This window comes from Pristis pectinata, chromosome 3 (assembly GCF_009764475.1).
Source record: "Pristis pectinata isolate sPriPec2 chromosome 3, sPriPec2.1.pri, whole genome shotgun sequence".
Taxonomy (NCBI): Eukaryota; Metazoa; Chordata; class Chondrichthyes; order Rhinopristiformes; family Pristidae; genus Pristis; species Pristis pectinata.
Genome location: NC_067407.1, coordinates 76,923,078 through 76,938,638, shown reverse-complemented (window position 1 = coordinate 76,938,638; position 15,561 = coordinate 76,923,078). Strand labels below are relative to the sequence as shown.

At 36.7% G+C, this 15,561-nt stretch overlaps 1 protein-coding gene across 2 annotated transcripts in view; it reads right to left on the bottom strand.

Annotated features, from left to right (window-relative positions):
• LOC127568181 (son of sevenless homolog 1) overlaps window positions 1-15,561 on the bottom strand; it is a 170,576-nt gene that overhangs the window by 23,205 nt on the left and 131,810 nt on the right. For both annotated transcript variants that reach the window (XM_052011631.1, XM_052011632.1), the window contains exons 11-14: window positions 5,324-5,405; window positions 3,561-3,683; window positions 714-817; window positions 379-601 (exon numbers count right to left, since the gene is read on the bottom strand). In XM_052011631.1, the coding sequence (XP_051867591.1) occupies window positions 379-601; window positions 714-817; window positions 3,561-3,683; window positions 5,324-5,405 (532 nt within the window). The remainder of the gene's footprint in view (window positions 1-378; window positions 602-713; window positions 818-3,560; window positions 3,684-5,323; window positions 5,406-15,561) is intronic.

The following is a 15,561-nucleotide window of genomic DNA, read 5'->3' as shown; positions in this document are numbered from 1 at the left end:
CAGCCACTATTGAAGCAAAAAGCAGATAACATCAGTGCATTCTGCCCTTGAATTCATCTCACATATATAATCTGAAAAACATTATTGAATCAATTTTAAGCATTTACAGTATTATTAGGTTCTTCTAGACTGACTTGAATTATCAATATTTCAGTAAAAGTGTCCTTAATTATATTTTGTAATTATGGAAATGAGCTTTTCAGCAAAACATAAACAATTATTCCTTTGAAGGTTCAACCATACAGCTGTACCCATATTAAGAAAATCTTGTATTAAAACCTTACTCAGTAAAATCTAATGTTGCTTATTTGTTCATAATAAAGTGTTTCTAACTCTGAGATCAGGCATATTCAACAGCAGCATTAGAAAACTTTTTACCTGTAAAGATCAGATTCTAATAATGTTAGCTGCCTTGCAATTTCTATTGGATGCAAAGTTAACAAGTCAAATGCTTCAATTTGGTCAACTTTAGTTATGTGCCATTCAATAGACGGGGGTGAACTTTGAAATGTAATAGCATGCGATGGTCCATTTGCTTGTGCCTGTTTTTTCCTCAGAATGATTTTACTGATAGATTCAACCCATTTCTTCATGGCTTTACCTGCATCACAAACACGAGGGGAGTTACTGTAATTAGCCTTTATTAACAATATTATGTTATCTTTGCAGACATTTTCTAGTTGGAGATGTTTGGTAACTTTAGGGTATCTCACCTCTAACTGTCCCAATGAATTCTTCTAGACGATATAACAACTCTGCATCTCTTTCGAAGTCATAGAAATGATGTTCCACCCAGTGACGACAAACATTCAGAACTCTTAAAGAATGCAATAAAAAAAATTAGAAAGTAAGTTTTGGAATTTTACCCACTTCTCATTATTCAGCTAACTAGAATAAATTTATTATTTCACAATATTCCACTCAAGTGTACAAAAACTGGCATAATTTGTAAAACATGATGGATTTACATAGGAAAAAAAGTTGACTCCTACTGCTTTCAACTTTAATATATTCTAAAATATTTATATGTAACATGTTGGAAGGAAGTCATACTTCATTAATCTCTGTGGCAACTAAGTGCAAAGCTAATGCAATGCAATACCAGATGCATGATCTTTCAGTGTTGCTAAAGGATTTCAAGTATGGAATGCTCGCGGTATCTAATATCTATGTCTCACTAATACAACACTCTTCTCAAGCATCTTATAGAGTTTCAATAGTTGCCTCAACTGTAAGTAGTTTTAACTGCGTACCTTTCCCAATTTCATTTTATAAATAGAACTACAAACATATTTTTGAGCAATCCTTTCAAGTGAATTTTAGAACCATTGTTAAGTTGATGGCTGGTCAGCATAACAAAGTGCAATGAATAAGCCACCTCAATTATGTTAGTCAAGTTAAACAAATTGCAACTCTCCAAATTTATGTACAATTTACATAATACAATGCGTATGTATGCACCAATATATAGTAGTAATTCGAGTTATGTACTAAACCAGAGCTCTTATTAGAAGCACAAAGAATTCAAAAATATGACCAGATAACATTAAAAGTATTGCCCTGTGCCACAAAAATAGGACCATTTAGCTTGCATTGGATTTTTAGATATTCCATAAGTTCCAGCTATAGACCAGATATATGGCTTCTCAATCTATGATGAACCAGCATAATTGATGAAATTTGACTGGGGGTTTCTTCAATTTTAACTAACTGATAATGCTACTGACATAAGAAAAATAGTATTACATATTTCTCCATTTATCAGCTGAATCCCTATGACCTCTATGTAAGATCATACTGCTACATTTTTATGTACTAAACAGCTGAACAATTGACCATTGTGGATAGCTTTAATTAATCCCAATGGATTTCCTTTTTATCTCTTAAGAGGTTTACAGAAATGAGTCTTCTTGTCTATGAGGAAGTTGTAAATAATAGTCCCAAGTTCTAACGTCCCAAAAGCTAACCTGAAAATACAAACACATCGATTATGATGAACTCAAAAGTTCCATGTCAAGTACTCTGTGGATAGACCTCCAGCTTACCTGAGACGAAACACTGGTTACTAATGCCACAAATAAAGAAGAAACAACATGAAATTCCAACAAGCTAAAGCTTTTGAAAGCTGGCACAAAATCTGATCAGTTGGGACATCTGTTACAAGATAACATTGTGAAAGAATTGAAAGCAATTTAAATTTTGTATCACAAAATGGCAAGCATCACCAGACACAAAACACACAAGTAATGCTACACAAACATCTTTAGCCTTTCAAAAGTAGAAGCAATAAATTCTGAATTATGAGCCGCCAATTCAGTGGGATGGCTATATGCTAGCTCCATTGATTGCAACTGAGATTTCCATGCTGAGTAAGAAACCTGAAGCCTTGAAATATGGACATCATTAATTTCCATTAATGAACTAGATAGGTATTAAATGTTTGCAAAAATGAGCAAATTTTGCTTAAACCAAATGCACAAATATTAATTCAATCTCTAAAAGAGAAAATTGGAAAATTAATTCATGGTGATAGAAACAAGCCCATTGGTAACTACGTATGTTTGCAAGTCAATTTTCCAGACAGACTGCATAGACTAACAGGGACAAATGCCAGTTTCTTGCACAGACAGCAGGATTTATAATGGGAGAACTGAGGAAGTGAAGGAATTATTTGGCAAAAAATATAGAATAGAGAAGTTGGCGAGCCTGGAAGCTGATAACTCCCGAGGAACTGATGATCTACATCCCAGAGTTTTGAAAGATGTGGGTTTACACACAGTGGATGCTCAGGTTATCTCCAAAATTCTACAGATTCTGGAATTATTCCTGTGGACTGAAGGGTAACCCTATTTTTTTAAGAAAGGAAAGGGAGAGAAAACCAATCTGTTAACCTAAAAGTCAGGAGTTAGGAAAGTGCTGGCATCTATAACGAATGATGTAATAACAAAACACCAAGAAAATAATAACAGGATTGAGCAGAGTCAGTGTGGATGTAGAAAAGGGAAATTATGTTTGACTATTGGAATTCTTTGAAAATGTGATCAGAATAGATAAAGGGAACCATTGGATTTAAATTTCAGAGTGCTTTCAATAGGTTGTGAGTTATATACTGACATGGATTGAGAGTTGTTGAACAAGCAGAATGGGACTAAACAGATTATTCTCTGGTTGGTGGGATGTGACTACTGAGCTAACGCATGGATTTTACGCCACAGCTACTCACAATCTGTATCAACAATGTGGTGAAGGGACCGAATGTAATATTTTCAAGTTTGCTGATTATACCAAACTAGGCAGGATTGTGAGTACAGTGGAGGATGGAAACAGGCTTCAAGAGGATATGGACAGGCTGGGTGAATGGGCAAGAACATAGCAGGTGGAATATAAATTAAAAATGTGAGGTTATGCTTTGCAGCACATTACAGAAAAGCCAGAGTACTTGTGAAATGGTGAGAGATTGTATAATGTTCAAAGGGACCTATGTATGTTTGCAAACACGTCATTGAAGGACAACATACAAGCAACTAGGAAGTCGAATAGTATTACAAAATGCTACTCACCTAAGCTGCACAGGTTGAACGTATTCTTTCCTAAACCGTTTCAATTCCGCACTAAGAGGTTGGTCACCGTGCTCCAAAGCTTTCCGATCAGCTTCAGTGGGCTCTGGCTCTGGAATCTCAAATCTGACATTAAATGCAGTACACATGAAATCAAAATGTGTACATCCAAAGTATGTTGCTATTCATTTAGTACCTTACCCAAATGGCAAACTCAGTAAAATTATAAGCTAAACATAAATTAAACTGAATTTCACCACTGCATTTATCCCCAGCAAACAATATGCACAGCATCACTGTAGTTTATCAGCTTTCTTTCTCATCACCGATTGTGTTGTTTCCTTCTGCACTTGTGAATCAAAGAATACAAACTTCTTGAATTATATTATACTTTTACAGCCGAGAAATGAGTCATTAGGACCAACAGTCTTTGCTTTGCACAAGCCTTCTCCCATCTTATTTCACCTCACCATATCAACATATCCTTCTATTCCTTTCTCACTATTTTCTGCTATTGTTTATCTTTAAGTTCATTTATATTATTTGTCGCAGCCACTCTGTGGAAGTGTATTCCATATTATCAACACAATGTTTTCTAGCTCTACAAAATTCTACCTCTACAAAATTCTACCAAGTTCAAACCACCATGAATGTTCCTCACCCACCACCTGTGCAGCCAGAAGATCACATGAAATGCTGAATTTCACAAAAATATACAAATAGTTCAAAATGTATTTTTAATTCTCATTATGAAACTTCTCCATCCGTCACAATAATTCTCCCTCCCGCCCAAGGCAAAATTCCTGGCAAATTTTCCGAATTAGATGACCTTCCACACCACCCATATTACTTCATTCCAGAACCTAGCCTATCTCAAATGAGACAAGAAAAATTCATTATCAGCATCTCTCATAACTGCTCTTTTTCCACTTCCCATTTTCTCTGGATTCTCTTGGTCATTCTCCCAATTACTATGCTGCAAGATGCTGCTTTTTATTCTGCTAGAGATTTGTTCTGCTCTATACAACAGGAAAATTGTACAACTATCACAGAAACAGAAGGAGGTGAACAGATTGAATAAAAAATGAAACAAAATAACAAATGGGTTATTGAGACACAGACTGAAAAAAAGTGTGGTAAAAGAAACGGGAAGTGTGTAACCAAATACAAAGGTCAGGAATAAAAGAGATGAGGTTGAATAAGATACGAAGAGACTGACAGCGGTTTCACATCACCTGAAATCCTTACATGACTGTGATATTGGTTACCTCCAAGGTGGACCAAAAGTCACTGTCGTAGAAGAGTTTTCCTGATCCATAACTGTCTGCAATCCAGACAGTACAAAGCATTCTAAATGCAGTAAAAGTGGTATCTGTCTAAACTTTGGCCTAAAGCTTAGATACAATTATCTGTAACTACATAACCTGATAAAGAAAGCACTTTAGAGACAGCTTATGGAAAATAAACCAGACATTATATTAATACCAGCAAATACCAACAGCAATGCTCTACAATCCAAGATATTTGCGAGCAAACAAATATTAGCAATAGCTCTTTCCCCAGCTTCTAAGTTGCCAGTTTTCTTCTTAGCATACAAGATTTGAAGCTTTCAGAAATGATGCATCATTTATATAATTTAACAATTCAAATTATTTTTTAAAATCTTCGATTTTATTAAAGCTCCTGGCTTTGTGCAGCTATATTTCTTTTACTATTCCCCAACATTCAGATAACGAATTGCAGCACAAAATAATTCAGTAACATACCTTTCAATTAAAAGACTAAGCAACTCCTGAGGCTTGCAGAAGGAACGATATGTTGTGAGGAACGTCCTAACAAAGTTTGGATCTAGAAAAAATAAAAAGTATTTTGAACATGGATCCCTTTATATAACTTTTGCAATTATCTTTCTTTCCTGAAAACAAAAGATGTAGTAATTTGTGACAGCAAAAAGCCTACTTCAAAATATTTTGGTTTATTATTTCCATTATATGATGTCTCAAAAGATCCATTAATTCCAAAAAGTAAAACATTGACCATTTGCCAGTGCATTCACATATAATGCACTTTATCCATTTTCTTGTGCATTTTATTCCTTATGCCATTTAAGTGTCTGCAATACAACACCAGTGCAGATATTAAATATCAAAGCAGTACATATTATCTTTTCCTATGAGCATGTGAATCATAAATTTTGTTTATAGCATTCACTTAATACTTTGGAGATGGGAGAGCATGATGAAAAATAGAAGAATGTAGGACTAACCAAGCATTTCTTCAGTGGAAAGTAAAGTACAAAGATACATATATTACCGAATTGCTATCAATTTATTAAGCAGAGCCAGCATTACAAATTAAAATTAACAATAGCAACAAAACAAAGTAGTTCTTCTTGCAACATTAAGTAGAATATATTTTGTGAAAGTATCGTCAAGTAAATATTAGCCCAACACTTCTACAATTTGTATTTGTTCTGCTCTATACAACAATGAACAAAAGCCAACAAAGCCCAAGGGGAAACATTTTCCCCATTTAGCACCTCCAAGATATTCTTATTCCAACTTATGTATTTAAAAACCTTTTGAACAAGCACTTCTCTTATCCTTCCAGCTTTCAATTTCATTTTTGTAATACTACCTGCCTGCCTCTGCTGAAGATAATGCAACCAATAAACAATTCATTAAACCTGCCTTCTCTAAACATACAATGATCCACCTGAACAGATGAGTGGCTAAATCATTCAAATGAAGAACTCTCAATTTTTCAGCTAGCTTGTCACATACTTTCCAAAATGATAATCAAATTTAGAAAATGTACAGATTAATTGCGCAGTTTGCTTGCGTGTGCATGTCTAAAAGATGCTGAGAAATGCCGTATGGCATTTTGTGATTCCTCAAATTTTTTTGTCAGTTCCTTTTCTTCCTAGTTTATGTGCCTTTGCCTCACAAGATGCCACTGCTGCTTAACGCCTACCTTTATGATTTCAGGGCTGCCGGCCTGCCTGACTTCCTGCAGCAACAACACAAAGTGGACGTCTGATTTGTAAAATGACAGCGCAGTGGACATCTTTGTTCAGGTCTCGTGTCTATGGTAGTTTGACCAGAGTGGCACCAGAAACTACCGAACCGCCCAGCGAGCTCTGCAAATCAAAACAGCAGATATATGTTTTCATAAGCATGTCAGTTTACCTTTTGAACTGATTTAATGCCATCTGCAGAACTCCGAACATTGCGGTGCCAGAAAGTCCCCAATGGTCAACTTTGATTTGCACATGCCAAATGTGGCATTTCATGCAGTTGGTATCTGCACCAGGTGTCCACTTGGTTGGCTCAAAATGAACTTAGCACTGGAACCATTCAAACGTCCAGAGTGTTGCGCTTGGTAGAACTTTCCTTTGCATCACTGAATTTTAAATGTGCACTACCAGAGTCTGGCAGGATAAAAAAAATGTTACTGGAAGGGGGCGCAGGATGAGTGAGGATGAACCTCTGGTAAACATACTGTGTACATAGTATATGTTAATATGCAGTGCCATGGTTTTCCCTTGTGCTGCAAATATGTAATGCTTTATTTGCTTTGTAAACACTAAACCTTCAGTCAATTGTCCTACCACAGAAGTTACACATATCACCTATCATGGACTCTGCCACGTCTACTTATTATCAAATTTTAAAGTAAATCATTCCAGATCTTTGGAGTTAAACAGAAAAAAAAGGTAATATCTACAAGATCAATTCAAAGGCATTGCCCTCCATACGTCCCTGCATATTTACAACTGCTCATGGAAACAAATTTTCATCTTAAATCCCATAACCAGATATTTTATTTGGCTTATCTGAATGAATGATATTGATCATTTTGACAAAATGACTGTTCCTCGTTTGCTACATCATAGGAAAGAGTTTCTCCCATGCTTTAGGCTTATTTGGTTAACTTCAAACCTCTGGTTCTGCATTCATAGTTTATGTCAAGTAGTTTGCTTATATTTTTAACTCTGAAAAGCTTAGATTCCCCAGTGAAAAATTCAGGTTTGCAAATCTCTCAATGAAGCATTGAATCCTAACTCAGGAATAATTCTGGTGACTTCTGTCCAAGATCTTTCAATGTAGTCAACTCATTTGGAAGGGGATTGCATAAAAAAAAGGTACAGCCAAAGTCCCTCTGGTGGTTGTTCTTCCTTCAGATTGACAGTTTTCCTTCTGCCACAGCCAATATTTTCTCAACAGACTCCAAATTTTACAAATGGTGAATCCAGTGGGTATCATAACTAGTTATTTATTTTTTGGAGAAATTATAGGAGCATAGCCTATCTGAAGAGAGAGAGATAATCTTCATCCAGTCAGATCTATGCTATCATTGCTCACTGTATCCCACATAGATGATTAACCTTGTCTGCATCAAATTATTTCAAATAGAACAGGGATACTTGTGGAACTTTTCATCCCATGGAGAAAAGTTCTTGAGGACATACTCTCTTGAAACAAACCCTTTTCTTGGATGTAGCATTAGCCCCAGTGTGACTGTTCTTTGAGTTCTTGAACTTCAGACCAGAGACCCAATGAACCAGTAATCACATCAATTGTTTAAAAATTGGTAAACCAAAACGCTTGCCTGTTGTTATAATCCTCTGAATATTCTGTGCTTTCAGAGAATAAAGTTCCTTGATTCAGCTGGAAGAAGTTTATCTCAGTTGTGATGAGCTGTTCTAATGAGCATCTTCCTTAAGAAGGCAACACTTGGCCCTATTGCCGAAATCATGCCAGATTCAATTTTGTAATTCTGAAATCAGACTGCAGCATTTTAGCAGATAATACCAACTTCAGTGTGGAAGGATTTGCTTGACAAAGTTGAAAGAAAGTTGAACTTGATGAGTAGGCTGCACTGAATCAAAGCCTTCATTTTAATGTTACCAATGTGCTTATTTTTTACAACTTCCCAGGTAAGTGATATGTATGACCTTACAAAATGTAGATATAAGCATGTCACTTAACACTCTAAGAGGGCTACAGGCAGTTTTAATAAGCTGTGATGTCACAATCAATGTGTTCTATTAGGTTTGTTTTCCCTGACATTTGGGGAGTTTGGAGAATCTTTGAACACAGGATCAAGTATTCTTTTCAATGATAACAACCTCAATTTACAAAGCTCCTTTAATGTAGCAAAAACAAAAGCTTGATGTGTTTTCAGTAACAGCTAAGATGAGGCAAGGCTGCTGTTGACCAATGTTTCGAAGGCAAAATAGGTAGTCTTGAGTTTGCATGGATAGAAAGTTAGAAATTCAACTTGGGAATTGAATATGACATGAAAGGTTGCAAATTGTATGTTTTATTTGCAGGTAACTGCTAGGGAATGGAATGGTGTTGGTGGCTACAGAATGGAGTTTATAATGGGCACTTTTGTCTTCCCAATATTGGAAGAAATTTCTGCTCAGCAGTAATGATGTTGAATGAACAATCTGACAATTTAGAAAAAGTGGAGAGAAGGGAGGTAGTGCTGAGAAAAAACTAAGTGTCATCAGTGTAAACTGACTCTAGGCAATGCTGTCAAAGAATAGCATGAAGAAATAGGAAGGGACCAAAAGCATGCCATCATAGAACACCAGAAGTAACATCACTGGCTCTATCTGAATAGATGAGAATGGAAGAATGCTGCCTAGCGGAAGAATGCTGCCTACCAGCTGGATGATATTGGCAGAGTGTTGGAGGAAGATAGTATGATACAGAAAGCTTAAAAGGAAGAAAAGGGAGAGATTAACTTTGACATAATCATACATGTCATTAATTAGAGGTGCTTTATGCTACAGAAAGAGCAGAAATGGATTTATTTGTTCTTCTTTTTCAGGATCTGGACGTCCTTGTCTGTCCATCCCTTTAATGCCTTTGAGTCAGTGGTGGTGAACCATCTTCTTGAACCGCTGCTGTCCTTCTGGTTAAGATACTCCCAGCAAGCGGTTGGAGAGGGAAGTCCAGGATTTAGATTCAGTGATGATGAAAAAACAGTGATGTACTTCTAAGTCAGGGTGGTATGCAACTTGGAGGTGGACACGCAAATGGTGGAGTATGCATGTGCCTGAAGCTCTTGTTCTTGATGACAGAGGTCATGGCTTTAGCAGGTGCCATCTGGAGCGGCCTAGGCGAGTTACAGTGCACTTTGTAAAAGGTACTGGAGATAACAAATGTTTAGGGTGGTTGATATTAAGTTTCTATATGTTGAGGCTGAATACATTCAGGTAAGTGGAGGATATTACATCACAGTCTTCACTCTAGCCACCTACATGATGGAAATATTTTGGGACGGCAGAAGGCTAGTCACTGTCCAGAGGATATCCAAATCTCTGACCCACTCTCATACTCATAGTATGTAGCTAGTCAGTCATGTTTTCGGTCAACTGTGACCCTCAGGATGTTGATGGGTATGCCACTGAATGTCAAGGGTAAGTGGTCCCACTCTGTTGTGGGAGATGTTTACTGTCAGGCAGTCTTGCAGTGTGAATGTTTCTTGTCATTTATCAGTCCATGCCTGAATGTTTGCTGCTTCATTTTCTGAGAAGTTGGAAATAGAGTTGAACATTGTGCCGTCATCAAAGAAACATTACCACTTCTGACCTTATGATGGAAAGACATTGATAAAGCAACTGAAGATGGTTGAATCAAGGACTCTGTCCTAAGAAACTCCTGCAGAGATGTACTGTGATGGATGATTGACCTCCAACAGCCATAACCATCTTCTTCATGCGAGATATGAATCCTTCCACGAGCTTTCCCCTTAATGCAACTGTCAAGTTTTTAAAATCAGGGCTCCTAGAGGCTATAACTGATCAAACGTTGCTTTGATGTCAGAGACAAATCACTCTCATCTCACCCCTGGAATTCAGCTCTTTGGTCCATATGTTTGGATACCACTGTCAATGACACCTTGCATAAATTTACTGAATACTGAGAATAGACTACATGGCTGGTTATTTAGCAGATGGAATTGTCATGCTTTTTGTTAACACAAGGTACCCGAGAAATTTTCCACATTAAGAACAAACGAAATAGTAGTAGCTAGCCAATCAATGACTCCTGTCTGCTCTATGATTCAAAAAGATCATGACTAATCTTTTACCTCAGTTTAATTTTCCACACCAACCATTATCCTTTGATTCTCTAAATATCTAAAAACCTTTGTTTCACTGTCCTGTACACTCACAGTGATTAGATAGAGAATTCTAAAGATTCATTACCATTTGGATCAAAAAAGTTCTTTTCATCTCTGTCCCAAATGGTCAGCCCCTTATTATAACCCCTAGACACCCCAGCCAGGGAAAACGTCAACTTTCAGTGTTTTGTACTTTTCAATAAGATAATTTCTTGTTCATCTTAACTCATTTTGCTTAATCCCTCCACATATGACAAATCTGCCATCCCAGAAATCAAACTGGTTTATGTTCATTGCACTTCCCCTATTGGAAGTACATCCTGCTGCAGACCCAATACGGCAGCAAAATATTTCCGCATTAGGCTCCCAAACAAGCACTCTTAAGCTCTGATGCAGCAAGACAGTTCTGGAACAGATAAAGTGCTTCAAGGATATTTTCAAAATTTCCTTGAAAAAAAAGTAACATCCTTCCTGACTCATGGAATTCCCTGCCCTTAATTGTCATAAATAGAAATGGAGCACTCAGGTAAGCACGGATTTGTTTGAGCTGTGATGGGGGTATAGGGAGGCCATGTGCAAATAGCAAAAGAATAACTCATGACACCAAACATTCCACCCACTGACATCATCAAGTACAACCCACAGTTCTCACTTACAGCCACTTCAGAATTTACAGCACTGAAGTGGAAGCAGGTCACCCCAACTTCAATTTTCTACTCAAGATCAAGGTCACCAACTGTCTGTCATTTCCATTCAAGGTTACACCCCTTAGATACAAGGAGACACAGTTGAGAATTCTACCAGGGAACCACCCAGGTAGGACAATGGTTTTAATCAGGACCAGTGTTTCAAATGAGGGACAAGCATTTCACTCAGCAGATCAATAGCCGTAGAAATGCTGTGGGTACAGGGCTAATGGTTAGACAGCTATGGCTTGGAAGTACTGATAATTGAACTGAACAGAAGTTTTTATTTAGAGCAGGTGTCCAAGCAAACAGGGAAGGTGTAAAGGAGAATTTGAACAGATAACAATAAATTCAGAGGAGGTGTTCCACGCCATCAGTCTAAGAATTTTGAACATTTCTGTGAGATTACCATCATTCTTCTAAACTCCAGAAATGCTTAATCAGACTGCTTAATCTCTCTGCATACAACAAATACACCATCTCAGGAGTCAATCTGGTGGCCTTTTATTAGATTTCCTCTGCCGCACATATATCTTTCCTTAGATAGGGAGACCACACCGGTACATAATATTGCAGATGCAGTCTCAACAGGGGCCTTATATAATTGGAGCAAGATGTCTTTCCTTTTGTACTTAAATTCTCTTGTAATACAAGCCAAGTGCTCTTTGCCTTCCTAAGTGCTTGCTTTATTAACCTTCAGTGATTTACGTACAAGAACACCCAGGTCCCTCTGAAAACCAACACTTTTCAATCTCTCAGTACTAGCAAAGTCCAGTGCAGGATTGGGGAAACTGGAACAGAGATTTAGATCTTGAAGAAATATTTAAGAAATTTTAAATAAGTTTTGTATTTAATCGGCATTTATCTTGCAAGTTCAACAACAACATATTTTAGATTTCCATGTATTTGAATTTTGATTTCTCACATCAGTGTATCTCCTCTAAATTGAAGTTTGAAATACATGTAGTGATTAAATATAGCTCACTTTCCTCATGGTATCCTTAAATTAGAAGGGCAGGACACCATAACACACAATTCATTTTCTTCAAACAGAAAGTTTTTTTAAACACAACTACTGATTCAACAATCAGGAAATGAGATTAATGATTTTACATGCAATACTTATGTTTACCTGTTCTCATTTGGCATAATTTGTAAACTAATGTCAATTAGCTGAACAAATAAGTTATATCTTTAAACATTTATTAGTGGCTTCAAAGCTTTATCCAGGAAATTTAATACTTAATAACACCCCAAGACCCCCAATTGCCAAGCCCTACTACAAATAGTTCTGAATTAGGACTGAACAATAAGCTTCTTTGAAAACAATCATCCTTGCATTCCACAAGAAAGGAAACGGACGCACTGTTGACGCACACAAGAGTGCACTTAAACACCAGCACACTATAAATAGAACACATTTCAGTGAAATATATGCTGGGCATAGGTCAACAACCTCAAAACTGAGCCTATTTGCTCAGCTTATTTTTTAATTTTAAAAACTGAAATAAAAGGAGCAAAACAATTACATTTTCAACAGGAAAGAAACAGAAGGTAGAGAATTCAAATTAACTTTCACAAATGGTAGAAATGTCTTTTATGAACAACTCATTGGGGTGGGGGTGTGGATTGAACAGGAAGCACCTTTCTACCACCAATAAAAATTAATGCACTATTTACTTTCTAACACGGAACATTTTTCTGACATATATAAAATTAAGGATATTTGGAAAAATTGTATCAATTTCAAAATGAAAAATCCTGTGCTTATAGTATGCTCTTGATGTAATAGGAATATTAAAATTGATGAAATTTTATACAGAGCTATGGGAAGAGATATTAGATCAGATGACCAAGGCTGGGTCTAGGAGATAAGGAGCAACTTAAAAGGAGAGGGAGAGGTAGGGAGGTTAAGGGAAGGAATTTCTGATAGACACAAGACACTGCAACATCTGTGGTGGGGGAGGTGGAGTTGGCAAAGTTTTGGGTTGAAACTCTGCATCAGGAATTTCTGAGCTTCAGGCCAAGACAGCTGAAGACGTGACTACCAACAATGAAATAATTTAAATTATAATTTGGACTGTGCAAGAAGTCATAACTTTAGGACTACAGAGATTTCCAATAGTTGAAGTACTGAAAAAGGATGTAACAATAGGAGATAGGAGAACATGGAGAGAATTGAAAACATAAATAATTTTATAACCAAGCTGATGTCAGAATGGGAGCCAGTGTAGATCAGCAAGCATGGATATGATAGATGGATAGATGAGAATCTAAGCAACATACAGGAAGCAGAGTCTCAGATGAGCACATGTTTATGAATAGCACAGGAATGGACAAGTCTAGAGTTAATAAAGACATGGATGAGAATTTCAGCAGATGAGCTGAGGAAGGGATGTTACGTAGGTGGAATGAGGTATTTAATTACCAAGCAGATCTGTGGTCAAAAGTTACTTTGCTTCAGTTCACTTTCTGGGACAGAAATGGGTGGAAACTGAGTTTGTCATGGGGACCAAAGACAATAGCTTCAGTTTTCATGTAAGAAATTTTTGATTATCTAATAAAATGGTTTGTGATGATGAACAGAGCCCGGAATTATCTTTGCATTCCTGGAATATCTTTGAATAGTTATCTGCTTTAGCAACGAATTAAATAACACTCACTAACACCCTCCACACGTTTTCCGCCTCCACCCCCGGAAATGGTGGGGAGCTTGTAGTGATGATGCCATTGAATTTCAAGTGCAGATCACTTTTCGCTGATGGATATGGTTATTGCCTGACACTTTAATGGCATGAGTGTAACAACTAATCTGGAAGGAAAGTTGTATGGTCAACAGTTTGGTTGGAATGGGATCAAGGGAACTGGAAGTGGGTATACTTCTAGTTCCTAGGAACTGGATATACTTCCAGTTCCTTTGATAAGAGGAATTTAGAAAAAGCAATGTAGGAGATGGGATAGAATCCAACTACACAATTAAGAAATAAATTAAATCAATTGAAAGACTTGATTTTTGGGACAAGAAAAGCCCAAAAGCATCTCACTCTGCTGTGGAAGGCAGAGACAAAAATGGTTTTATAAAACGATTTGTGATGGTGAAGAGAACCTGGAATTATCTTTACATTTCTGTTTAAAGTAGTTATACACTTTAGCAATGGATTAAATAACACTCACTCTGGTCCAGTTAAATCTGACAAGGGATGGTTAAATTAGTTCTTCCCAATCCCAAAGATGTTCAAGCCAGGATCCCTAGGAGTGAAGGGATTGGAGAAGAGGGGTAAGCTATGGGGAATAATGAGATGAGAGGGTTTAAACAGGAACAAAGTATCAGTGTGCATGATTCAATGGCATGGTATCTGTAAAAATGTCCCAATAAATTGTGGGCAAGAATCTAGATTGACGGGAGTGTGAACATGCCGTGATAAGATGTGATCTTCTATGGTGCACATCAAAATAATTGGGGTTGAAAGCTGAAAAAAAGATAACAGCAAAACAAGGAAATTATCAAATTACCTTATCAATCTTAGTTACAATTAGAATAAAGGTCATGTGAAGTAACAAGGCCGAGGGTGCGACCATGCATACAAGTTGAGGATATTTAGATATACAGAGGATTTTTGAAGAGAAATGAAGGTATTGACATCAGAAGCAAGAAGAATTCAGGTGCAGGTTGAATCAGAGGACAAGAAGTGCAGGCATTGAGGAAAGAAAATAAAAGAAATTTCACTTGAAATATTTGAAGATTTTTTTGAAGCTAATGTGTCACTGACCAAACTTTGATTTTAAGATTTAATTATGTGTACAAAAAACTGCAGAACCGCAGAACAAAGTCTCACAAATGATAGTAATGTCAAGCATCATCAATCATGCAAAGCTGTGAAAAAAAATCATCCTCTGAGGATTTACAATAAAACAATTTGTTAGACAAAGTAATGAACCTCACTTTTCAAGAGTGTATTTTTACTGACAATGGACGAATAAAGAAGAAAAATGCCACTTGCCCCAATAATGCATCCTTCATATTCAACAGTACACAATTTATCAAGAACAACTGCTTTATATTACTATTATATTACTAAAGTAGTACATCAGCTGTTCTAGTGCCTTAAGTTTTTCTTTAAAACAAAAACTCTGACAAATTTCTTAGAGTTCTTTGAAGAAAGAACTAAGAGGATAGA